This window comes from Myotis myotis, unplaced genomic scaffold, assembly GCF_014108235.1.
Source record: "Myotis myotis isolate mMyoMyo1 unplaced genomic scaffold, mMyoMyo1.p scaffold_m19_p_2, whole genome shotgun sequence".
Lineage (NCBI taxonomy): Eukaryota > Metazoa > Chordata > Mammalia > Chiroptera > Vespertilionidae > Myotis > Myotis myotis.
In genome coordinates this window covers 69,278,764-69,304,603 of record NW_023416324.1, presented here as the reverse complement: position 1 = coordinate 69,304,603, position 25,840 = coordinate 69,278,764, and the positions used below count along the sequence as shown (strand labels likewise).

General features: G+C 41.1%; 1 protein-coding gene across 1 annotated transcript in view; it reads left to right on the top strand.

The window, feature by feature from the left end:
* The window catches only part of HFM1 (helicase for meiosis 1), a 109,447-nt gene that overhangs the window by 47,529 nt on the left and 36,078 nt on the right, over positions 1-25,840 (top strand). Inside the window, exons 21-29 of the mRNA XM_036351359.1 lie at positions 422-528; positions 623-670; positions 7,826-7,923; positions 8,006-8,137; positions 11,334-11,419; positions 11,908-11,991; positions 12,119-12,276; positions 14,297-14,400; positions 15,561-15,707. Of these exons, the coding sequence (XP_036207252.1) occupies positions 422-528; positions 623-670; positions 7,826-7,923; positions 8,006-8,137; positions 11,334-11,419; positions 11,908-11,991; positions 12,119-12,276; positions 14,297-14,400; positions 15,561-15,707 (964 nt within the window). The remainder of the gene's footprint in view (positions 1-421; positions 529-622; positions 671-7,825; positions 7,924-8,005; positions 8,138-11,333; positions 11,420-11,907; positions 11,992-12,118; positions 12,277-14,296; positions 14,401-15,560; positions 15,708-25,840) is intronic.

The window sequence follows — 25,840 nt, the reverse complement described above, 5'->3', positions numbered from 1 at the left end:
AAGTCATGTGGCATAACTATGATATCTAAAGCATTCTTTTCATTACAAAGTTAGCCTCAATAGAGATAATGGTTTGCAAACTATAGAAGGGGGAGTAATAATATAATAGTAGTAATAGTATTAAGAGCAACATTTACTGAAGGCTTACTATGTGGTAAGATTATTTTGTTAATCTTTAACATCTTAGTCCCAGTGTCTAGCACAATGTCTGACATATAACAGGTGTTTGTAAACTTCTGTTAATAAATGAATGAGTGGGTGAATCCTTAAAGAAGCAAAATGTATAAAGCAAATTTTTAGCTCTATTATGCCCAATGATAAAACTGCGGTGTCCCAAGGCAACATGAGAAATAAGTATAGAGAAAGTGGATGACAGGAAAGAATGGACATAATTAAATGGACAAATGCTGAAATTTTATAGGTCAAAATGATAGCCAGCTGCAAGGAATTTCTAGATGTACAATTAAGGATAAATGAGAAGAAAACTTTGAATACTTTGAACAGAAGTCCAAATCGAATAACTATCAGGTACAGAAGTTAAAATATTTTAAATAATTTTAAAAGGTTTTATTTTGTTAAAATAAGTAATAATAAAAATTTTGCCTTGTGTTTTTATTTACAGATTTCCAATGGAAGGAAAAATTAAAACAAGAGAAATGAAAGTAAATTGGTAAAGATAATTCATTGTTGAATGTCTTAAAATACTGACTACCTGTTCATGACTCATATTTATACATTTTTTATAGTTTTAAAATTTATTTCACATTTTTCCTGAGTATAAAAAAGAACATATTTACATAAAAATGAGTCAGAACGTAGGTGTGAAATTAATTTCTAAAAATTCAGACTTCAATTTAAACATGATTTGTGAAATTTTTTAATCAACAAATATTTATTGAGGGTGTGTTCTGTTTAGGCAAGGTAGATGATAGAAAGAAGATATGCTTATCATCAAGAGCATTCAAATTAGCTTGAATGAGAACCATACATATAAAAATAATGGACAGTATGAAAACACATGTAATAAATGTCTGTTGAATGACAGTGGCATTCTGAGAGAGCAAAAGCATGGGTAAAGGAATGCATATATGACAGTGAGATGAATATTCTGCCAAGAATGGGAAGTTTATAATGAGGAGTTGTAAGTGGAAGAGTAGACAGGTTACATTGTAAATTGTAGTGACTTTTACCCAGTTTGCAATCATAAATGCAGTGATGTACTATGCCAAGTGCTTGGTTTTCTGAATATTTATATCTTAGTGTTAAACCTTTTGATTTCAAGTATACAATTTCAGGTAAAAATGATTTTTGTATGTTCTCAATTAAACCAGTTAGCTGAAGAAATTTCTTCCCTCCTTAGCTAGAGGAGGTCACTCCTTCCATGGGATATTTCATGATACCACGTTGAATATTATCTCCCAAATACCTTGATGTCTCAGAAACAAAATTCTCCCCATTCTAAACAATTTATCAGGCCGATCTATAGCTTGGACAACAGAAGTTTTTGTTCTGCTTCTTAGCTGTATTTCTCTAGAAATTCTAATTCCTTAGAGATCATTATCTCCCAATCCTCCCATTTTACAAATGAAGTAAGTGATGCCTAGAGAAGTTGTGACTTGCCCAAGGTTATGTTGCTGTATTGGGGACTGAACTAGAACTAGAATCTAGATCTCTTGATTCAGTGTTTTGTTTTTTTCTGATATACTCTGTAGCATCAACTGGTGAGTCAAATCAAGGTGTTTTTCCACAAGCATCTTCTTGAGAACTCCCTATTTGCAATTTTAATGCTTTTATTTATCTTGCCTTAAATTGGGTCATACATTCTTTTGAATAATTTAAAACTTAAATTTGATGACTTTATAATTGTTTTTATGCGTATAACAATTTTGTTTCCCATTATTGTTTCCCTCCTTTATGCATCTACTTGAGTTTGGCCAGGGAGAGAGAGGGCCTTTCTTAATCCAGAATGTACAGTCTTTTGGTGGTTGATGATGGCTAATAGTTACCACTTTTATGTCTTCCTCTTTTCCCTGTTACGTTGTTGAATTCCAGATGTTAATCCTCTTAACTTAAAATTTTTATCCTTTAAGTTTCTGCCCTTTATTTTAACGTTGTTTTTTTATTTTTCATAACTTTAATTTGCAGGTTTTTCGCCCTCAGCGCTAGCTGTTTTCTTAAATGACATTTTCCAGTGAACTCAGTATATATTTCCAAATCAGTGATTTCTCATTAATTTGTTTCTTGTTACTATATTTTGAAAGGAAGACATGGATTTATTTGTAAAGAGTCAAAAGTAAAATTTATAAAGCAAAGACTAATGTCACCCTTGACTACCCCCTATCTCCCTTCCCCAGTAGTATGATGTAAATTTTTCTATTTATTTCCTTTCAATTTATTTCATGCATATTGGTGTGCTAATAAACATTTGTAATGTCTATATATAAGCAAGTTCATGCTATAATTATTGCTCTAGTAATGTCATATTCTTTCTATATCAGTATATACATATCAACTTCATTTATTATAATAGCAATATGTATTTTAATAGCAATACATCCTATAGTATGAATATATTATAATTTTAACCGCTTCTTGATGAAGAGATATAGTTTATAAATATTTGCTAGTATAATTGGTGCTGAAATGAACTTATACCATATTTTTCAAGGATTTCTGGATAAAAGGGTTCATACATGAAAAGATTTCATGTATAATGCCAAATTGCCTTTGAAAAGGCTTTTCTGACAGTTCCCATCCACAATGTAAAAAGAGTGACTATTTTCATACATTTTCTCAATAGTGGTTTTGCATATTTGAACTTTTGCCAATCTAATGAGTAAAAAGTTATAATTTAAAATTAGGAGGGAATATACATAATTGGTTTTATGCAAAAGGAAATATGATTTTTATTCAGTTTGCAATCACAAATGCTATGATATGCTATGCCATGTGCTTGGTTAGGATATAGAAGGGAATATTATTATTAGGAGGGAATAATTATTAGGGAATATACATGTTATTTAAACTGCTATAAAATCATGTTAGGAAGATCTTTTGTATTTCTTAGAATAGCCTCAACTACAGTCAAAGAGCAATAAAATGAATAACAATAGCTTAAACAAGATAGGCTACTTTTTTTTATCACAGAATAGATAACTCAAAGTAGAGAGTCTGAGGTAGCTTCATGACTTATTTCAAGGTTACCTCATTGTCCAAAAAGACTGCTTGAGCTGTAGCCATTACATTTGAGTATCCTCTCTCGGTTCAGTAGACTTCTTGGAAGTCCTAACTCACTTTTGCACCTAGTTCCATGGCTATGCCTACATGCAAAGGAGACTGGGAAGTGTCTTGGTGGCATGTGTCTAGATTAAAACTGGGATTTTGCTTTTAAGAAGGAAAGTGAGAATAAATGTTGGTAGGAAAGCAGTCTCTGCCCTGCATTCTAAAATCATAGGACTTTTCCTATCATTTCTTCTAATACTTTAAAATCATTTTATTTTTACTTGTAGGCTTTTCATAAGGCATTTGGAGTTAATTTTTATGTATGGTATGAGTTAAGAATTAATTATATTTTGTCTTCCAAAGATAGTCAGGAGTATTTGATAAATATTTACTGTTAGTCTATTTATTTTGTTGCTGTGACAATACCACATTGTTTTATTTACTCTTCTTTTATTGCATGTTTTGTTATCTGATAAGGCAAGTCCCTCCTTATTGATCTGTAAAAGATGTTTTGAGCTATTACTTCAGTTTTCTCCCTATGATCATTATGAACTTTTGATCCCTATAGACTTTATTTTTATTATTTTTATTTTAATCCTCACTGGAGGATATGTTTTTCATTGATTCTGGAGAGAGAAGAAGGGAGAAGGAGAGATAAAGACATCATCTGTTGGCTACCTCCTGCACCCCAGCCCTTACTGGGGATCGAACCTGCAACCTGGGTATGTGCCCTGATTGGGAATTGAACCCACTAGCCTTCACTGCATGGGATGATGCTTCAACCAACTGAGCCACACTTGCCAGGGCTAGATCCCTATGAACTTTAGAGTCAGTTCATCAAGGTCTATAAAAAGTCCTGTTGAAATTGGCTTTATAGATTAGTTTGGGGAAGAATTCTTCTTATAGTTTTGAAATCCATTTAGGTATATGGTCTCTCTTCATCCATTCAGATCTTTATGTCTTTCTGTGGTATTTTATATTTAACTAGAGGCCTGTTGCATGAAGAGATTCGTGCAATAGGCCTTCCTTTCCCCTGGCTGCTGGCACCGGTTTTCCTCTGGCACCTGGGACATAGGCCTTTGCTCTGGCCGGGCTCCGGCTGTCGCTGCTCTGAGGCCGTGAGGCTTCGCTGCTCCAGCTGTCGCTGCTCCAAGGCCGTCAGGCTTCGCTCCACTTGGAGCCTATGTATGCAAATTAACCGCCATCTTTGTTAGGTTAATTTGCATACTCTCCTGATTGGCTGGTTAGCGTAGCAAAGGTATGGTCAATTTACATGTGTATTATTAGGTAAGATTATTTAGGATTTATATCTCTTGTTAGGTTTATTTCTTGGCATTTTACATAGTTTGATAGTATGAACAGAGTTTTTTAAAAAAATATGTTTTCTTTAATTGATTTCAGAGAAAAGAAGGGAGAGGGAAAGAGGGATAGAAACATCAATGATGAACCCTGGCCAGCATGCTCAGTGGTTAGAGCATTGGCCTACAGATTCGATTCCTGGTCAAGAGCACATGCCTAAGTTGCAGGTTTGATCCCTAATCCAAGTTGGGGTGTGTTCAGGAGGTAACCAATAAATGTGTCTCTCTCACATTGATGTTTCTCTCTCTCTCCCCCCCCCTCACTTCCATTTTCTCTAGAAATCAATGGAAAAAAATATCCTCACTCTTTGGGTGAGGATTAAAAAAAACACAAAACATCAATGATGAGAGAGAATCCTTGATTGGCTGTCTCATGCATGTCCCCCACTGGCGATCGAGCCTGCAACCCAGGCATGTTCTCTGACCAGGAATCAAACCATGACCTCCTGGTTCATGGGTCAACGCTCAACCACTGAACAACACTGTCCAGGCCAGCATCCTTTTTTACATTGAATAACATGACGTTGCATTTTATAAATCATTCATTGATGATATATAGGAAGGCTACTTTTTTTAAAATTTTGATTGTTTTATTTGGCTATCTCGCCAAACTATCAACAGTACTAATAGTTCTTAAGTTGGTTTGCTGGAAGTTCCTAGGTAGACAATCATCCTAATATAATAAAGAGGTAATATGCAAATTAACCCTCACACTGTCACAAGATGGCTGCGCCCACAGCAGAGGTGGGGTTCCCATAACACAAGATGGCTGCACCCACAGCAGAGGCAGGGTTCCCATAAGGAGCCATAACGAGCGATCAGCAGGGACCAGAGGCTGCGTGGCGCCGGGCTGGGGCAGGGGACCTGAGGCTGTGCCCCCACCTGGTGGGGCCTGACAGGAGACCTCAGGCCATGCCCTCCACCCCAGTGCCGGGCTGGGGGATCTCAAGGCATGCCCCCCGCCCCGGTGCCAGTCCGGGGGACCTCAGGCTGCACCCTCCACCCCTGTCTGGGCCGAGGGACCTCAGCCACGCCCTCTGCCCCAGCCCGGGCCAGGGGACCTCAGGCCACGACCCCACCTGGTGGGGCTTGACGGGGGACCTCAGGACGTGCCCCCACCCTGGCACTGGGCTAGGGGACCTGAAACTGTGCCCCCCTCCTGGCACCAGGCTGGAGGACCTGAGGCTGCGCCCCCTGCCCAGCACCGGGCCAGGGGACCTGAGGGTGCACCCCCCCCCCCCACCCAGCGGGGCTTGACAGGGGTGGGGCCAGCCGGGTCTGGATCTTCCCCAATGGGGGTGGGGCCGGCTGGATCTGGGTCTCGCATGATTTTGAGGCACACGTGGGTGGGCAGGGACTTGACTCTGGGTCCCACGGTGCGCCCCAGACTCTGACAGGAGGAAGATTTTCATATACATTTTACTAATTTTCTTTCATCTCTGACACTTCTATTATAGAGAAAGAGCAAATAGCAATATTAAAATATTCCTCTAATTCCCTTTTAATGTGCACAAATTTCGTGCACATTTTCTATAAAGAGTGATTTCTAATAGTTATTTCCTTGATTTCTAGTGTTATTTTTTTTAACTCTGTTTTCCTTAACTTGTAGATGAAAACTTGTCTTATTACTGTTTTTAGTGGTCAAGTTTCCAATGTTTCACCACCAAGGGATTTTTCACACTTTTTGGATTAGATTCTGGGATCCATCAACCTCCTTCTCGCTTATTTGTAAAAAGAGGTTTGGGTTCAGGGTAGAGAAGCAGCAACCCCTTTTAGTCACCACAGTTACTGGATCTGAAAGTTGGGTTTCTCTAAAAAAATTTTTATGTTCTTTGTTTTTTACAGGGTTTCTAACTTTTATTGAGTCAATTTTTGTTAATTTATATGTTTCTGAGATATCATTCATTTCATCTACCTTGCTAGTTTTTATGGCATAAAGTTTTGTTCTCTAATAAGTTAAAATGTTCCTCTAAATATATAATGTCTCCTTTCTAGTTTCTAATAGTATTTGTGTCCTTTTCTTTTTCATAATCAGATATGCAAGGGGTTTCTCTATTGTAATCTTTTTTTAAAATATATATTTTTTTTATTGATTTCAGAGAGGAAGGGAGAGGGAGAGAGAAATAGAAACATCAATGATGAGAGAGAATCATTGATTCGCTGCCTCTTGCAGATCCCACACTGTGGATTGAGCCTGCAACCCAGGCTTGTGACCTGACTGGGAATCGGACCATGACCTCTGGTTCATAGATCAGTGCTCAACCACTGAGCTACCTCGGCTGGGCTATATTGTAATCTTTTTAAGTCATTTATTTTTAGGTATTGACTATGTTTAATAGTTCTATTCACTTTAGTTGGTTTTTTTTTTATCTTTGCTTTCTATTATTTTCTATTTCACTAATTTCTGATTTTTGTCTTTATTTTCTTCCTTCTGTCTTTTTCTTTTTAATTGTACATTTGCTCCATTTGTTTTGTTTTTCTTATTTTCTATAAAATATTTGACTACAAATTTTCTAGAAAATACCCACCAAGAGAGAATACAAGAGAGTCTAATGATTTTAATTACACCCATAGAGTTATTGTGTATCAATTTCTGGTTAGATAAGTAAACAGTAGAAATAAGTAGCAAAGAACCTGGGATAATAGCACAGTGGCTGGTAGCTCCTTATTTCCTCTTTTACTACATAGCTCTCAAATTTTGAAGCCAAGCAGCTGCTGATTTCTAATAATTAACTAATATGATACTGACCATATGTTGAACAGAGTCATCAGCACCTAACATTATGCTTGTTACTCATAGGCATTTAATAAATATTTGTTGATTATACAGTTTGTATTGTTTTTCTATAATACTTACATATAATAAAACCCAAAGACAGAACTGTATTGAAGGAGAATATGACAAATAGTTTAGATGTGTTGAGGTTAAACAGTCTAAGTGACTGTGCCCTGTAAGCATTAGAAGTTTATCAATCTAGAGATAATGAAAGTCTTGAGAAGAAATGAGATTTTTGAGAGAAAGAGAGGTGAATAAAGAAGAGAAGGGAAGTGAGAACTGAACTTTTGGATATTGGGAAAAAGAAGTAAAAAATACTTGCAACAATAATGATATAAAATATAGATCATGTATTGTCACAGAAATCAAGGCAGAGAGGAATTTTAAGAAGAGATATTTCAGTCAATGATGTCAAATACTGTGAGATAATAATTTTTAAAAGTAAATAATGAATTTTTTTTCTCCCCAGTCTTATTCAGGCTCAGTTAGGATGCATTCCCATACAGGACTTTGCTTTGACACAAGATACCTCAAAGATTTTCAGAAGTGGCTCACGAATTACAAGATGTATGTTACGGGATTCTTGTATTTTCAATATTTTTTCAGTTAACTAGTGTACTAGATTTAATATTGAAAACTTTTATTTTAGGGTTGTCAGAGTTTGTGGCTCTTCAAGAAAAGAACTTTGCTGTACTATTGAACAGTTTGATTTTAGCTAAATGTTTTCGATGTAAACTTTGGGAAAACTCTCTGCATGTATCCAAACAGCTGGAAAAAATTGGTAGGTACTGAATACAGGCAGGCAGTTTGTCAATGTTTGCAATTTATTTTGCTGTTAGGAAAATTATTCTATGATTATTATAGACCAGTGATGGCGAACCTATGACACACGTGTCAGAGGTGACACGCGAACTCATTTTTTTGGTTGATTTTTCTTTGTTAAATGGCATTTAAATATATAAAATAAATATCAAAAATATAAATCTTTGTTTTACTATGGTTGCAAATATCAAAAAATTTCTGTATGTGACGCGGCACCAGAGTTAAGTTAGGGGTTTTCAAAATGCTGACACGCCCAGCTCAAAAGGTTCGCCATCTCTGTTATAGACCTATAAAGGAAAACTATGTTTGTAGGCCTAAATGAGGTACTGTACTTTACTTGTGTTGAAAGTCTGATTTTTATTTATTCTGGCTTAAAGAATTCCATTTTAAATTAATTAAGAAACCCAATGAAAACTATTGCTCTTACTTTTAAATTTGTTTTCAAATCAAAAGTGAAATTTTGTTTTAGTAACTACGTAACTATGAGTTGCTCTCTCTTCCACTTTTATGACTATTTTGTTTTGATCTCAGTGACAAGGTACAGAACTAGCAGTCTTGGCATTCCTAATTCATTATAGAAAATTATACCACTTACTTATATCTCAACTTTATTTTTTTCAATAACAGCATGATATTAGTACTAATCTTCTTAAAGATTCTGCAGACAAAAGATTATGCCTGACTATTTCCTGTCTGTTGGGATCTAGTTCAGGGTGTGAACTGAAAGACTCTAGAGGGGTACATTTACAAAGACCAGGATATGACTAAAACACTCTGGAGTTTTCCAGTTTGCTGCCATTGGCTTTGTGACCCTCCTCCTTCTTAGGTAGAACTCTAAAAAGAGAGTTGTTAGACCATGACTGACAGTCTAGTTAGCTTTACAATTTTACTAGAGGCCCGGTGCACGAATTTGTGCACGGTGGGGTCCCTCGACCTGGCCAGCGATTGGGGCCAATTGGGACCATCTCGCCCAGTCCCAATTGGGGCTGTTGGGGGCTGGCCTGCCGGGGAGGGACTGCAGGAGGGCTCCAGGGTGTGTCCAGCCCTCTCGCCCAGTCCCGATCGGCCAGACCCCAGCAGCAAGCTAACCTACCAGTCAGAGTGTCTGCTCCTTGGTGGTCAGTGCACATCATAGCAACTGGTCGAGCGGTCTACCGAATGGTTGACCAATTGGTCGGACACTTAGCATATTATGCTTTTATTATATAGGATATGCATCTTGGGACATGAAAAAAAAACATGTAAGGGATCATTAAGGATTGTGTTATTATTCCTTGTAACAAAGATCTACTTTTTTATTTCCTTGAAATTTGAAATCAGTTGGTAGCAGAGAGCTGACTAGTTCTAGGAGCTGGGGTGAAGGTGGGGATTGGCTGGTGAAAGTCAGGTCCAATTCGAGGAGAGATTCCTGATGAAAAGGGTCACCTTCCTACAGAAGTCCGGGCAAATCAAATGCCACACTCATCCCACGAAGACAAGAGTTCTGAATTGTGAAGGAGGTTCTATATAACAGTTAGGAAATAGCAATTTACAGAAAAAGTTGAAATTAGATGAAATGGTTACTAATAAAAGTTTCATTGTACTTGAAAAAGCCAGTCTTTCTGACCTTAGAATATTGTCAGTCTGAGTGTTGGTTGAATTCTGTTATCTCCCTAATTGTCGAACTCTAACATTTTTCTACATTTAATCATAGAAAAGTGAATCAAGCAAAAAAGCAAATCTAAGCTCTTATAAGAGCATCAGGAAAGAAATAAAGAATACACATTGATTTTCAACAATGTTTATAAACTGAAAAATTAAAATTTAGGAGAAGTTTTGAGGGAAAATGAAAATGAACATTAAGGAATTATGAATAGTAGTTGTGTCTTAAGTATAAGAAAAATTCCCATGAAAGAATAAAGATATGAGTAAGGAAATAGGAGTGTCATACCATCATCAGTAATATATGTGCGTACACAGAGTGGTAATATTTTGGAATTTTATACTTCTGACAATATCTTCTATTTGGAGATTTGGTTAAGTTCGTTCATGAGTGTAATAATTTAAAATTTTAGTTTCTTTTTTTTTTAAAATATATTTTCTTGATTTTTTACAGAGAGGAAGGGAGAGAGATAGAGAGTTAGAAACATCGATGAGAGAGAAACATCGATCAGCTGCCTCCTGCACATCTCCCACTGGGGATATGACCGCAACCCAGGTACATGCCCTTGCCTGGAATCAAACCTGGGACCTTTCAGTCCGCAGGCCGACGCTCTATCCACTGAGCCAAACCGGTTTCGGCGTAAAATTTTAGTTTCTTAAAGCAAAAAGAAAAGGTCCAAAGATGGAAGTGAACTTGATATATTTAAGGAACAAAATATATATTGTGGCTGGACAATATTCAGCAAGAGGAGAAGGGTAGACAATTAGATGGGAGAGGTAGGCTGTGGTCAAGGCATATAGGTAAGGGAGTTTGGCTATAGTAAGGAAATTGTAATTTTATTCCAATTGCAATGGAAAGGTATTGGAAATTTTAAGCAGAAGTGTAAAATTATCTTATTTAGGTACAGACAAGAGAGAACTCTAAGACAGAAATGCTCAGAATACCATAGTTTCATAAAGCAATATTCTCATCCCTGAATCATGTTGCCTTTTTCAAACACGAATATAATAATAAGTGTCTCTTGGTACTTGCTTTATGGATGACATATGATAAAACTAAGGGCTGAGCCATCATGTGAACCAAAGAATTCCTCTTTCTTTTGTATAGTAAGCAAATGTATGTTTATTTCGATTTGAAAAAAAAGATATAAACAACTGAATAATGTCACTTCCCAACTAATTTAACTGAAAAGATTTTTAAAAACTTTAAAAAAATTAGCCCTAGCCAGTTTGGCACAGTGGATAGAGTATCAACCTGAAGACTGAAGGGTCCCAAATTCGATACCAGTCAAGGGCACATGCCCGACTTGCAGGCTTGATCCCCAGTAGGCGTTGTGCAGGATGCAGCCGATCAATGATTCTCTCTCCCTCTCCTTTCCTCTCTGAAATCAATAAAAATATAAATCAGTTATTAGTCTGAATCTAACTTTTTTACCAATGTAGTTAAATATTTAAATATATATTTTGTTTAAAATCGATTGTTTAAAAACTGCTATTTGATTAATTTTCCACAGGTATAACATTGTCAAATGCAATGGTTAATGCAGGTTTGACTTCCTTTAAAAAAATAGAAGAAACAGATGCAAGGGAACTTGAACTGGTATTTAACATTCTCTTATTCCTAATATTACCTCTATTCTTAGTGTGAATTCTAAAGCTTAACTTTTATATATTTATTTCTAGTAAAATGATTTTTCTTCTTATAGTCATAAGTATTTTAACTTAAGTTTTTAAGTAATAAGCATTACTAAAACTATTGACTAGCCCTGGCTGTTGTGCTCAGTGGTTAGAGTGTTGGCCCCGGGCACCTAAGGGTTGAGGGTTTGATTCCCAGTTAGGGACAATGTGCCTGGGTTGTAGGTTTGATTCCAATCTCTCTCACATCGATGTTTCTTTCTCTCTTTTCCTCTCTCTCTCTCTCTCCCTCGTCCTCTTCCTCCCTCCCTTCCACTGTCTCCAAAATCAATGGGAAAAATATCCTCAGGTGAGGATTAACAACAATAACAACAAAAACCTATTTGTTATATAAAGTATTTTACTAAAATAATTTTTAGTGTGGTCATAATATAATGATATAAATGTTTTTAGATTTTAAATAGGCATCCCCCTTTTGGAACTCAAATAAAAGAAACAGTGATGTATCTTCCAAAATATGAACTCGAAGTCAAACAGGTAAATATTTTATTTTCTAGATATTTTGATTGTCTTATCAGGAATAATGCTACTCATAGATGAGTTGGATCTGAGTGTGAGTAGTAAGGCTATTTTTAATATTTTTTATGCCTATCCTCTTTTAAAGATTGCAAGATATAGTGACATGATGGCGGAAATATTAGTGACCATTACATTAAGAAACTTTGAACAGCTACAAACTAAAAGAACAGCACCAGATTTTCACTATGTTACCTTAATCATAGGTGACACAGATAATCAACTGGTTTTTAAGCACAAAATTATGTAAGTGTAAAAATTTCTATTTCATTTTATTTCTAAGTCTATAGTATAAAAAAAACCCACTGAGTAGAAAAAGTAATACAATCATTGTAGGATTAATTAATTTACATGTTTCTGATGCTATAATGGGGTAGTTTCTCTGTTTGTCTTTTAAAGAAGATATTAACATTGAGTCTGTTGTTTTAGATTATTGTATTTGGTACTATAATGAACAAAGTTGGAAACAAGTGAACAGATAACCTTTAGGAGTATCTATAGTCCACTGTTGCTGAACTTTCTTATTTGTTGCTTTTCTTCAGTCATTCATGACCTTACCACTCACTTCAAAATATATCTTTTATTTCAACATTTAAATCTAACAAACTACTATAACTCCATTATAGGATACAGCCAACCAGATCATATATATAAAGGAGGTACTTCCCTTATACCTAGTTCTTTAGCATGCCATTCTGTAATTTTCACTTGAGTTGGTTTTTCTAATACTGCTCTTTTTTCCAAGATGTCATAAACAAACTCTAAGGATATCAATTATAACTATAGCTAATATTTTTGAGCAATTAGTAGGTTCCAGGTATTTAATTTTTTAATCTTTGTACGGGACAAATGCTACTATTAATTACATTTTGTAGAAGAAATTGAGACCAAGAGAATTTAATCAGTTTGTTCAAGGACATATAGGTTCTTTAAAGTCTAGATTTGAACCCAAGCAGTCTGACTCCAGAGCCTATGCTCCTTCCTAATCATATTATTGTATGTACTTATAAATTCAGGAATGGCAGTGACTCTGAAATCTCTTAATTGTTGCCAGTGTATAGAGCAGTGGTTCTCAACCTTCTGGCCCTTTAAATACAGTTCCTCAGGTTGTGACCCAACCATAAAATTATTTTCATCGCTACTTCATAACTGTAATGTTGCTACTGTTATGAATCATAATGTAAATATCTGATATGCAGGATGGTCTTAGGCAACCCCTGTGAAAGGGTCGTTCGACCGCCAAAGGGGTCGCAACCCACAGGTTGAGAACTGCTGGTATAGAGAATACCTTCCTAAAATGTCCCATGCAAGGTTCCTAAAGAAACTGCAGTGACTGATAGGATATCCCTTTCACTGATAATTATGCTCCTGCAACTAGCCATGGCAAACTTATAGAGAATATCCTATATAATAAAATGCTAATATGCAAATCGACCGAATGGCAGAATGACCGGTTGCTATGATGTGCACTGACCACCAAGGGGCAGATGCTCAGTGAAGGAGCTGCCCCCTGGTGGTCAGTGCACTCCCACAGGGGGAGTGCTGCTCAGTCAGAGGCCAGGCTCACAGCAGCTGTGGTGGTGGGAGCCTCTCCTGCCTCCGTGGCAGCACTAAGGATGTCTGGCTGATGGCTTAGGCCCACTCCCCACCTAAGCCATCAGTTGGACATCCCCCAAGGGCTCCTGGACTGCTAGAGGGCACAGGCTTGGCTGAGGGGAACCTCTCCCTGAGTGCGTGAATTTTGTGCACCAGGCCTCTAGTATCATTATACAAATCTTTATTCTCTCTGACAACAAAATCTAATGACAACCTTAATTGTATGAGACTAAAATAAGTTCAGTCACAAAATTGGTTGTTGATTTGTTTGTGGTGTTATTAAATACAAACTATTTTAGATCAATCTTATACTATTGAAGTGCTCATAAAGTCATGTAATTTATGTATAGCTATTTTTACAGTGAGTGATTAAGGGATAAGCTCATGGGTTATTGATAGCAACTATATATCAGGTGGCCTGAAGTGAGTCAGTGCAACTTGGAATCAGCTTTTGGGTCAATGTGTAGTTAAGAAAATTATGGTAATGGTAGTTCCACTGACATTCCAGTTCCTCTTCCAAGAATCTGGGGAAAGTAACTTTCAATACTGACTTCAGTTTACTACCAGATAGGATATATCTTAGGATCAATCAGCTCTTGAATATTAACATATTATTTTATTTAGTGTTCAGATTATTAATTAAGTGATACATTAAAGTACTCTTTTTCAGGGATTCTGTTTTGCTAAAAGCTGGAAATTGGACTAAAAAGATTGATGTGAAGAGAGCTCTTAAATCTGCAGAACTTAGCATAAATCTAATTAGTTCTGAATATGGTAAGTTCATTGAAGGAATGAAGACACTGCTGCTGCACTCACCAGCCATGACCCCGGCTTCTGGTTGAGTGGCACTCCCTCTGTGGGAGCACACTGACCACCAGGGGCCAGCTCCTGCATCGAGCGTCTGCCTCCTGGTGGTCAGTGCGCATCATAGCGACTGGTTGTTCTGTTGTAGGGCCAAAACTGGCTCTCTGACATCTCCCAAGGGGCCCCGGATTGTGAGAGGGCACAGGCCTGGCCGAGGGACCCCACCAGTGCACAATCGGGGCGGGGTAGGGACACGGGAGGTTAGCCATCTGGGAAGAGACTGTGGGAGTGCTCCAGAGCATGTCAGCCTGTCTCGCTCAGTCATGATTGGCTGGACCCCAGCAGCAAGCTAACCTACCAGTCAGAGCATCTACCCCTTGTTGGTCAGTGCACATCATAACGACTGGTCTACCAGTCAGCTATCTGCCCCCTGGTGGTCAGTGCACATCATAGTGAGCAGTTGAGCGGCCTTAGTATATCTTTAGCATATTACGCTTTCATTGGTTAAACGGATGACCAGACACTTAGCATATTAGGCTTTTATTATCTATGTATATGTAAAAGCCTAAGCAACTGTTGCAACCGAACAAACAACTGAACAGGCTGCGTGGGGCGACCAGGCCAGCAGGGGGTTAGTGAGGGACGACCAAATGACTGAGCAGCAGGCTGCAAAGATGGCAGCGCCCACAGCCCATAAGGAGGGAGTATGCTAATTGACTTCCACACCCTCAAAGATGACAGCACCCATAGCCACAAAATGGTGATGCCCAGTCTCCTCAGCCCTGCCAGGGCACCTGCCTCCAGAGTCCCCCAGTCTCCTCAGCCCCCCAGCCTCCCAGGGCCGGCCTGAGGCACAGGCAAGCTTTGGATGGCAGCCGCCCAGCTGCCCAGGGCCACCCGAGGCTCAGGTAACCAGGGCCGACTGAGGCTTGTGCTGCAGGCAATGGCAGCAGCAGAGGTGTGATGAGTGCATCACCTTCCCCTGATCGCCGGGTCGCCTCCCGCCCCTGAGGGATCCCGGACTGTGAGGGGGCAGGCGGGCTGAGGGACCCCCACTCCAGTGCAATAATTTTCATGCACCGGGCCTCTTGTCTAGGATAATCACTTATATGCTTTTTTCCTTTTTCTAGTTGGACTTGATATTCAGCGAAAATTTACAGTCTTTTACTTAGGACCCAAGAGGCTTGGAAATCAAATAATTATACGAAAAAAATCAGTAACAGAGATTTCCCATTTTAAACATTCAGATAGGTCTACTGTAGCAGAACCCAATAAAGGTAAGTAGCTATATATATTCCTGTTTTGCATTAAAGCAAAGATATGGCTGCAGAGGAATATATGTGTAGATTAGTGATTGAGGGACAGGAATAGGAAAAAATGAGGAGCCACTACTAATAGTATGTGATTTCTTTTTGTGGTGATGACAATGTTTTAGAATTAAAGTAAGGTGGTAGTTGCACAACCTTGGGAATATATTAAAACAGACTGAATTGTATACTTCTAGGAATGGGTTTTATGGTGTGAATTATATTTTAATTTAAAAATCAATTGCATTATTGCTGGGGTCCAACCCCAGCGGGTCCAGGGGTCCCCAAAGGTGTAGATGGAGTCGGCGAAGAAGGAAGGACACAGAGACAGTGTTCAGTTGATCAGCGGCCTAGCCAGGATCTCCAGCCAAGTTCTGGTCTGGATCTCCAGAGAGGTTCTGCCTCGGATCTCCAGCCAGGTTCTGTGTCCATGTTCTCTTGCTAGGTTCTCCAGGTTCTCCAGCCAGGTTCAGTCACCAGGTTCTAGTCAGGTTCTCTTGCCAATTTCTGTAGTCAGGTTCAGTCCAGGATCTTTTGCCATGTTCTCCCCAGCGAAGTTCTTCTTTCTCTAGAGAACGTTCTGTGTAGGTTCTGTGCCTCCTGGTTCTGTCTTCTGTTGTCTTGTTACATCTGTATTTATACCAGTTGACTCCAATCCTATCAATCTCTATTCCAAAGGTTAGGGTGTTTCTTATCTCCACTCCAGGGAGTAAAGATTATGTAGCTTAAGCATGATTGTTCGTAGTTAAAGTGATTAATTACCCGCCTGGCACTTAGTTAAGAGGTTTTATTCCCTCCCTAACTTCAGGGGAAAATCTCTACCTGGGGAAACAACCTTTCTCAGAGACCTTGGTTAAAACACATAGTGCCAAGAAGGTGAGCAAACATATTAAGAACAGTATGCCATATATGCCAGGTCCTTTGAAACAGCAAGGATGGACCGGCTCCCGGCACATTATTATATACCAGTCAAATAAAAGAGATAGAAATAATTTTAAAACTACCATTAAAAATTACATCAGAAATCTCAGATAGTAATACAGTAGCAAAAGATATTCAATATCACCACATGAAAACTAAAAATCATTACTATAAGAAAATTAAGGAAAATATAATTAATTGAGTGATATACCACTTTAAGGATTAAAAGAGTCAATATTATAAAGATGTCAATTGTCTCCAAATTAATTTAGATTTAATGCAATCCCAATACCAGAAGTATTTTTTTGAAACATCACACTGATTATAAAATTCATGCAAAAACTCAAACGAATAGGAATAATCAAGATAAACTTGAAGAAGAAAATATAACTGCACAATTTAACTTACTAGATAGCAGGACCTGTTATTAAACAGTAGATATTGAGAGTGACAATATAGGCATAGGGTAGATACATTAATCAGTGGAATAGATTAGAGTCCAGAAATGGACCTACAGATGTAAAGTTACTGATTTATGACAAAATCAGTGTCTTGACCCTGACCTCAGACTCTACACAAAAGTTATTTACAAATATATAGTTGATTTAAAGTGAAAGGAAAACAATAAAACCTTTAGAAATAAAAATAGATCTTCAAGACCTTGGAATAGGTTGATTACTTAAATAGGACACAAAAATGCTAATTATAAAAACATTTGATGAATTTGACCATGTTAAAATTAAGAACAAGACACTATCAAGCGAGGGAAAGGCAACCTCAGAGAGTGTCAGAAAAAATTGCACTACATATATCTTGTAGTTATGAGCTGAATTGTGTCCTCCAAAAATTTGTTTGTTGAAGTTCTAATCTCCAGTACCTCAGAATTTGACTTCATTTGAATATGGAGTCTGTAAAGAAGTAAATAAGTTAAAATGAGGTAATTAGTTGGGCCCTAATCTAATATGACTGGTATCCTTTAAGAAGAGGAAATTAGGATACAAACATACACAGAGGGAAGACCATGTGAAGACATGGTTTTAAAATGGTTGGTGCACTCTGCTAGGGCTAAAAAATACTAAACCCTTTTTTTGTTGTTGTTGTTAATCCTCATCCAGGATATTTTCCCCATTGATTTTTAAAGAGAGTGGAAAGGAGGGAGGGGGTGAGGTAGAGAAAGAAACATCAATGTGAAAGGGACACATTGATAGATTGCCTCCTGCATGTGCCCAACCAGGACTGGGGATCAAACCTGCAATCCAGATACTTGCCCTTGATGAGGAATCAAATCTACAACCCTTAGGTCCGAGATCTGATGCTCTAACCACTGAGCACATTAGCCAGGGCTGCTTTTCTTTTTTTTATTTACTAGAGGCCTGGTGCACAAAAATTTGTGCACTGGTGCGGGGGGTTGGGTGGGTCCCTCAGCCCCACTTGGGCCCTCTCACAGTCCGGGACCCCTCAGGAGATAACCTGCTGGCTTAGGCCCGCTCCTGGGTGGCAGAGGGCAGGCCCAATCCCTAGGTGCCTGCCCCGCAGCCCCTGGTCGGGCTCAGAGCAGGGCTGATTGGGGAGTTGGGGCACCAAACCCTATCATGCACAGAGCAGGGCGGATCAGGAGGTTGCGATGCCACCCTCAGTCATGCTCAGGATAGGGCCGATTGGGGGGTTGGGGTGCTGCCCCCTGTCACACTCAAGGCAGAGTCGATGGGGAGGTTGCGGCGCCACCCCCTATCATGCACAGAGCAGGGCCGATCAGGGGGTTGGGGCACTGCCCCCTGTCATGCACAGAGCAGGGCCCATCAGGGGGTGGGGAGCTCCCCCCTGTCATGCACAGAGCAGGGCGGATCAGGAGGTTGCCATGCAACCCTCAGTCACACCCATGGTAGGGCCAATTGGGGGGTTGGGGTGCCGCCCCCGTCACACTCAAGGCAGGGTCGATGGGGAGGTTGCGGCGCCATCCCTGTCACGCACAGAGCAGGGCGGATCAGGGGGTTGGGGCACTCCCCCCTGTCACACTCAGGGCAGGGCTGATGGGGAGGTTGGGGCTCCACCCCGTCACACACAGAGCAGGGCCCATGGGGGGGTTGGGGCGCCGCACCCTGTCACACACAGAGCAGGGCCGATCAGGGGTTTGGGGAGCTCCCCCCTATCAGGCACAGAGCAGGGCCGATCAGGGGGTTGGGGCACCTTCTCCTGTCACAAACAGAGCAGGGCGGATAGGGAGGTTGTGGCCCCGCCCCCTGTCACACACACAGCCGCAGGGCGATCAGAGGATTTGGGCGCTGACCCCTGTCACGCTGCTCCAGGGGCCAGGAGGCCTCGTGGCTCCACTGATCCCAGTGCTGGGAGGCCTCGCTGCTCAGCTGATCCCGGTTCTGGGAGGCCTTGTGGCTCCGCTTGACATAGGGGCAGTGAGGCCTCGCTGCTCCGCTGATCCTGGTGCTGGCAGGCCTCGTGGCTCCACTGATCCCGGGTTCGGGAGGCCTTGTGGCTCCGCTAATCCCAGTGTTGGGATGCCTTGTGGCTCCGCTGATCCCGGTGCTGGGAGGCATATTACCCTTTTACTATATAGGATAGAGGCCTGGTCCATGGGTGGGGGCCAGCTGGTTTGCCCTGAAGGGTGTCCTGGATCTGGGTGGGGGGTCCCCCTTGGGTGCCTGGCCAGCCTGGATGAGGGGATGATGGCTGTTTGCAGCTGGTCACACACCCTTCAGGGTGGGGGTCCCCACTGGGGTGCCTGGCCAGGTTGGGTGAGGGGCTGAGGGCTGTTTTCAGGCTGGCGGGTGACTGAAGCTCCCAACCTCTCCTTTTTTACTTTTTTTTTTATTCTGGGATTTATTTACCTTCTATGCCTGTCACTGGAGCTGAGAGCGGCTTTAACTCTGAGGCTCGACTCCAGCTCTGAGACAGCTGCTGAAAGCAGGTTTCTGGGCTTTGTTTACCTTCTGTATTTGAAACTTTGTTGCAACTCTAGCTCTGAGATCCTGGCTGACTGAAAGCAGGTTTCTGGGGATTGTTTACCTTCTATATTTGCCACAATGTTTCTTAGAGAGCAGCTCAGAGCCCAGCAGCGACAGGCGGGGAACATTGGCTTCCTCTGTCACTGGAGCAAGCAAGCCTCCTGTTCGCTTCAGGGGCCTGGCTGCCGGCCGCCATCTTGGTAGGCAGTTAATTTGCATATCTCGCTGATTAGCCAATGGGAAGGGTAGCAAAGTTATGGCTAATTACCATGTTTCTCTATTATTAGATAGGATTTTTAAATTCTTTATTAGTTAAGGTATTACAAATGTGTCCTCATCCCCCCTATTAGCCCCCATCCTCCCCCACCCCCCCACTCATGCTCTCATCCCCCTGTTGTCCATGTCCATTGGGTTGGCTTATATGCGTGCATACAAGTCCTTTGGTTAATCTCTTCCCCTTTCCCCTCCCTCCCCTACTTTCCTTCTAGGGATTGATAGTCTGATCGCTGTTTCTCTGTCTTTGGATCTGTCCCTGTTCATCAGTCTATTTTGTTCTCTATAATCCACAAATGAGTGAGATCATGTGGTATTTATCTGCCGGGAGCTGGTCCATGCTTGCTGTTTCAAGGGACCTGGCATATATGGCATACTGTTCTTAATATGTTTGCTCACCTTCTTGGCACTATGTGTTTTAACCAAGGTCTCTGAGAAAGGTTGTTTCCCCAGGTAGAGATTTTCCCTTGAAGTTAGGGAGGGAATAAAACCTCTTAACTAGTGCCAGGTGGGTAATTAATCACTTTAACTACGAACAATCATGCTTAAGCTACATAATCTTTACTCCCTGGAATGGAGATAAGAAACGCCCTAACCTTTGAAATAGAGATTGATAGGATTGGAATCAACTGGCATAAATACAGATGTAAGAAGACAGAACCTACACACAGAACTTAGAACACAGAACTAAGAAGACAGAACCAGGAGGCACAGAACCTGCACAGAACCTACACAGAACATTCACTAGAGACAGAAGAACTTCGCTGGAGAGAACATGGCAAAAGATCCTGGACAGAAACTGGCCTCAGAACCTAGAGACAGAACCTAGCGAGAGAACATGGCAAAAGATCCTGGACTGAACCTGACTACAGAAATTGGCAAGAGAACCTGACTAGAACCTGGTGACTGAACCTGGCTGGAGAACCTGGACAGAACCTGGCTGGAGAATCTAGTGAGGGAACTTGGCTACAGAACCTGGCTGGAGAACCTGGCTGGAGAACCTGGAGAACCTAGCAAGAGAACATGGACACAGAACCTGGCTGGAGATCCTAACCAAAACTTCGCTGGAGATCCAGACCAGAACTTGGCTGGAGATCCTGGCTAGAGATCCTGGCTAGGCTGCTGATCAACTGAACACTGTCTCCATGTCATTTCTTCTTCGCCGACTCCGTCCACACCTTTGGGGACCCCTGGACCTGCTGGGGTTGGACCCCGGCATCTGGCGCCCGAATAGGGACCCCTAGGTAAGCACCCTGCACTCGGGACAGATAGGACTCCACCGTAGGAAGAGGGTGGATAGTCTTTGCCCCACAATCGGGACGGATCGGACTCCACCGTAGGAAGAGGGTGGATAGTCTTCGCCGACTCCGTCCACACCTTTGGGAACCCCTGGAACAGGATTCCCATAGGTAAGCCCCCCCCCCATTGAGAACCCCCACATTTGGGATGGATAGGACTCCACCAGGGTGCTACAGACCCCCCTATAAAGAATAAGTAGGTTAAGAAGGTGGATAGTACAGAACTTAGATTGAGAAGATGTGCCATACTGAGTCCAAAGAAAGAAGACTCTGTATTGATCTTTAGATTAAGAAGATGTGCCATACTGAGTCTAAAGGAATAAGACTCTGTATTGATCTTTTAACACATATGCGTGCTAGCAGAGGAATTAAGGTTACTCCTAGTCAGACAGAACCTTTTTATACAAGAAGTATGTCCATGCTTTTCTGAGGAAGGAAAGGTAAATGTAAAGGCATGGGAGGAGGTAGGCCCAAGGAGCCTTATCCTTAACCCCACTGCAGCCTTTCCACCCCGGGAAAGTGCAGGATTGGCAAGCTCTCCCTGAGGTGATAGATCAGGACTCAGGTAATAGTGGAAAGCGCCAATCCTACTCTTAAAATGGATACAAGAGAGCATTTTGGGTTTTTCTTTTTAATGCCCGCTTTTAAAAAATAAAAAAGGGGGAATTTGCCGGGAGCCGGTCCATGCTTGCTGTTTCAAGGGACCTGGCATATATGACATACTGTTCTTAATATGTCTGCTCACCTTCTTGGCACTATGTGTTTTAACCAAGGTCTCTGAGAAAGGTTGTTTCCCCAGGTAGGGATTTTCCCCTGAAGTTAGGGAGGGAATAAAACCTCTTAACTAAGTGCCAGGCGGGTAATTAATCACTTTAACTACGAACAATCATGCTTAAGCTACATAATCTTTACTCCCTGGAATGGAGATAAGAAACGCCCTAACCTTTGAAATAGAGATTGATAGGATTGGAATCAACTGGTATAAATACAGATGTAACGACACAGAACTTAGAACACAGAACTTAGAACACAGAACTCAGAACACAGAACTTAGAACACAGAACTTAGAACACAGAAATGAGAATACAGAACCAGGAGAGACAGAACCTAGGCACAGAATCTACACAGAACGTTCTCTAGAGACAGAAGAAGTTCGCTGGAGAGAACATGGCAAAAGATCCTGGACAGAAACAGGCCTCAGAACCTAGAGACAGAACCTAGCGAGAGAACATGGAAAAAGATCCTGGACTGAACCTGACTACAGAAATTGGCAAGAGAACCTGACTAGAACCTGGTGACTAAACCTGGCTGGAGAACCTAGCGAGGGAACATGGCTACAGAACCTGGCTGGAGAACCTGGAGAACCTGGCTGGAGAACCTAGCAAGACAACATGGACACAGAACCTGGCTGGAGATCCTAACCAGAACTTCACTGGAGATCCTGACCAGAACTTGGCTAGAGATCCTGGCTAGGCTGCTGATCAACTGAACGCTGTCTCCGTGTCATTCCTTCTTCGCCAACTCCGTCCACACCTTTGGGGACCCCTGGACCTGCTGGGGCTGGACCCCGGCATCTGGCGCCCGAACAGGGACCCCTAGGTAAGCGCCCCACTCTCGGGATGGATAGGACTCCACCGTAGGAAGAGGGTGGATAGTCTTCGCCGACTCCGTCCACACCTTTGGGAACCCCTGGAACAGGATTCCCCTAGGTAAGCCCCCCCCATTGAGAACCCCCACATTTGGGATGGATAGGACTCCACCAGGGTGCTACAGAACCCCCTATAGAGGATAAGTAGGGTAAGAAGGTGGATAGTACAGAACTTAGATTGAGAAGATGTGCCATACTGAGTCCAAAGAAAGAAGACTCTGTATTGATTCTTAGATTGAGAAGATGTGCCATACTGAGTCCAAAGAAAGAAGACTCTGTATTGATCTTTAGATTAAGAAGATGTGCCATACTGAGTCTAAAGAAATAAGACTCTGTATTGATCTTTTAACACATATGCTTGCTAGCAGAGGAATTAAGGTTACTCCTAGTCAGACAGAACCTTTTTATACAAGAAGTATGTCCATGCTTTTCTGAGGAAGGAAAGGTAAATGTAAAGGCATGGGAGGAGGTAGGCCCAAGGAGCCTTATCCTTAACCCCACTCCAGCCTTTCCACCCCGGGAAAGTGCAGGATTGGCAAGCTCTCCCTGGGGTGATAGATCAGGACTCAGGTAATAGCAGAAAGCGCCAATCCTACTCTTAAAATGGATACAAGAGAGCATTTTGGGTTTTTCTTTTTAATGCCTGCTTTTAAAAAATAAAAAAGGGGGAATTTGCCAGGAGTTGGTCCATGCTTGCTGTTTCAAGGGACCTGGCATATATGGCATACTGTTCTTAATATGTCTGCTCACCTTCTTGGCACTATGTGTTTTAACCAAGGTCTCTGAGAAAGGTTGTTTCCCCAGGTAGGGATTTTCCCCTGAAGTTAGGGAGGGAATAAAACCTCTTAACTAGTGCCAGGTGGGTAATTAATCACTTTAACTACGAACAATCACGCTTAAGCTGCATAATCTTTACTCCCTGGAATGGAGATAAGAAACGCCCTAACCTTTGAAATAGAGATTGATAGGATTGGAATCAACTGGCATAAATACAGATGTAAGAAGACAGAACCTACACACAGAACTTAGAACACAGAACTTAGAACACAGAACTAAGAAGACAGAACCAGGAGGCACAGAACCTACACAGAACTTTCTCTAGAGACAGAAGAACTTCGCTGGAGAGAACATGGCAAAAGATCCTGGACAGAAACTGGCCTCAGAACCTAGAGACAGAACCTAGCGAGAGAACATGGCAAAAGATCCTGGACTGAACCTGACTACAGAAATTGGCAAGAGAACCTGACTAGAACCTGGTGACTGAACCTGGCTGGAGAACCTGGACAGAACCTGGCTGAAGAACCTGGGGAACCTAGCAAGAGAACATGGCCACAGAACCTGGCTGGAGATCCTAACCAGAACTTCGCTGGAGATCCAGACCATAACTTCGCTGGAGATCCAGACCAGAACTTGGCTGGAGATCCTGGCTAGAGATCCTGGCTGGGCTGCTGGTCAACTGAACACTGTCTCCGTGTCCTTCCTTCTTCGCTGACTCCGTCCACGCCTTTGGGGACCCCTGGACCTGCTGGGGTTGGACCCCGGCATTTATCTTTTTCTGACTGGCTTATTTCACTTGGCATGATGCTCTCCAGTTCCATCCATGCAGTTGCAAAGGGCAAGAGTTCCTTCTTTTTCACCGCAGCATAGTGTTCCATTGTGTAGATGTACCACTGTTTTTGAATCCACTCATCTGCTGATGGGCACTTGGGCTGTTTCCAGATCTTAGCTATGGTGAATTGTGCTGCTATGAACACAGGGGTGCATATGTCCTTTCTGATTGGTGTTTCTGGTTTCTTGGGATATGTTCCTAGAAGTGGGATCGCTGGGTCAGATGGGAGTTCCACTTTTAGTTTTTTGAGGAAACTTCATACTGTTCACCACAGTGGCTGCACCAGTCTGCATTTCCACCAGCAGTGCAGAAGCGTTCCTTTTTCTCCACATCCTCTCCAACACTTGTTTGTTGATTTGTTGATGATAGCCATTCTGACAGGTGTGAGATGATAACTCATTGTCCTTTTGATTTGCATGTCTCGTATAATTAGTGACTTTGAGCATGTTTTCATATGTCTTTCGGCCTTCTGTATGTCCTCTTTCGAAAAGTGTCTATCTAGGTCCGATGCCCATTTTTTTATTGGATTGTTTATCTTCCTATTGTTAAGTTGCATGAGTTCCCTGTAAATGTTGGAGATTAAACCACTATCGGTGATATCATTGGCAAATATGTTCTCCCATGTAGTGGGTCTTCTTGTTGTTTTGTTGATGGTTTCCTTTGCTGTGCAAAAGCTTTTTATTTTGATGTAGTCCCATTTGTTTATTTTCTCTTTAGTTTCCATTGCCCTAGGAGCATTATCAGAGAAGAAATTCCTTCAGCATATGTTTGCGATTTCACTGCCTGTGGATTCCTCTAGTATTTTTATGGTTTCCCGTCTTACGTTTAAGTCTTTTATCCATTTTGAGTTTATTTTTGTATATGGTGTGAGTTGGTGGTCTGGTTTCATCTTTTTGCATGTATCTATCCAATTTTCCCAACACCATTTATTGAAGAGACTGTCTTGACTCCATTGTATGCTCTTGCCTCCTTTGTCGAATATTAATTGGGCATAGTGGTTTGGGTCGATTTCTGGGGTCTCTATTCTATTCCATTGATCTATATGTCTGTTCTTGTGCCAGTACCAAGCTGTTTTAAGAACAGTGGCTTTGTAATACAGTTTGATATCTGGTATTGAGATCCCACCTACTTTGTTCTTTCTCAGGATTGCTGCAGTTATTCGAGGTCTTTTTTTTATTCCAGATGAATTTTTGGAACGTTCATTCTAGATCTGTGAAATATGCCGTTGGTAATTTAATGGGGATTGCATTGAATCTATAGATTGCTTTCAGTAGTATGGACATTTTGATGATGTTGATTCTAACAATCCATGAATGCGGTATGTTCTTCCATCTCTTTATGTCTTCCTCTATCTCTTTTTTCAGTGTGCTGTAGTTTTTCGCATATAAGTCTTT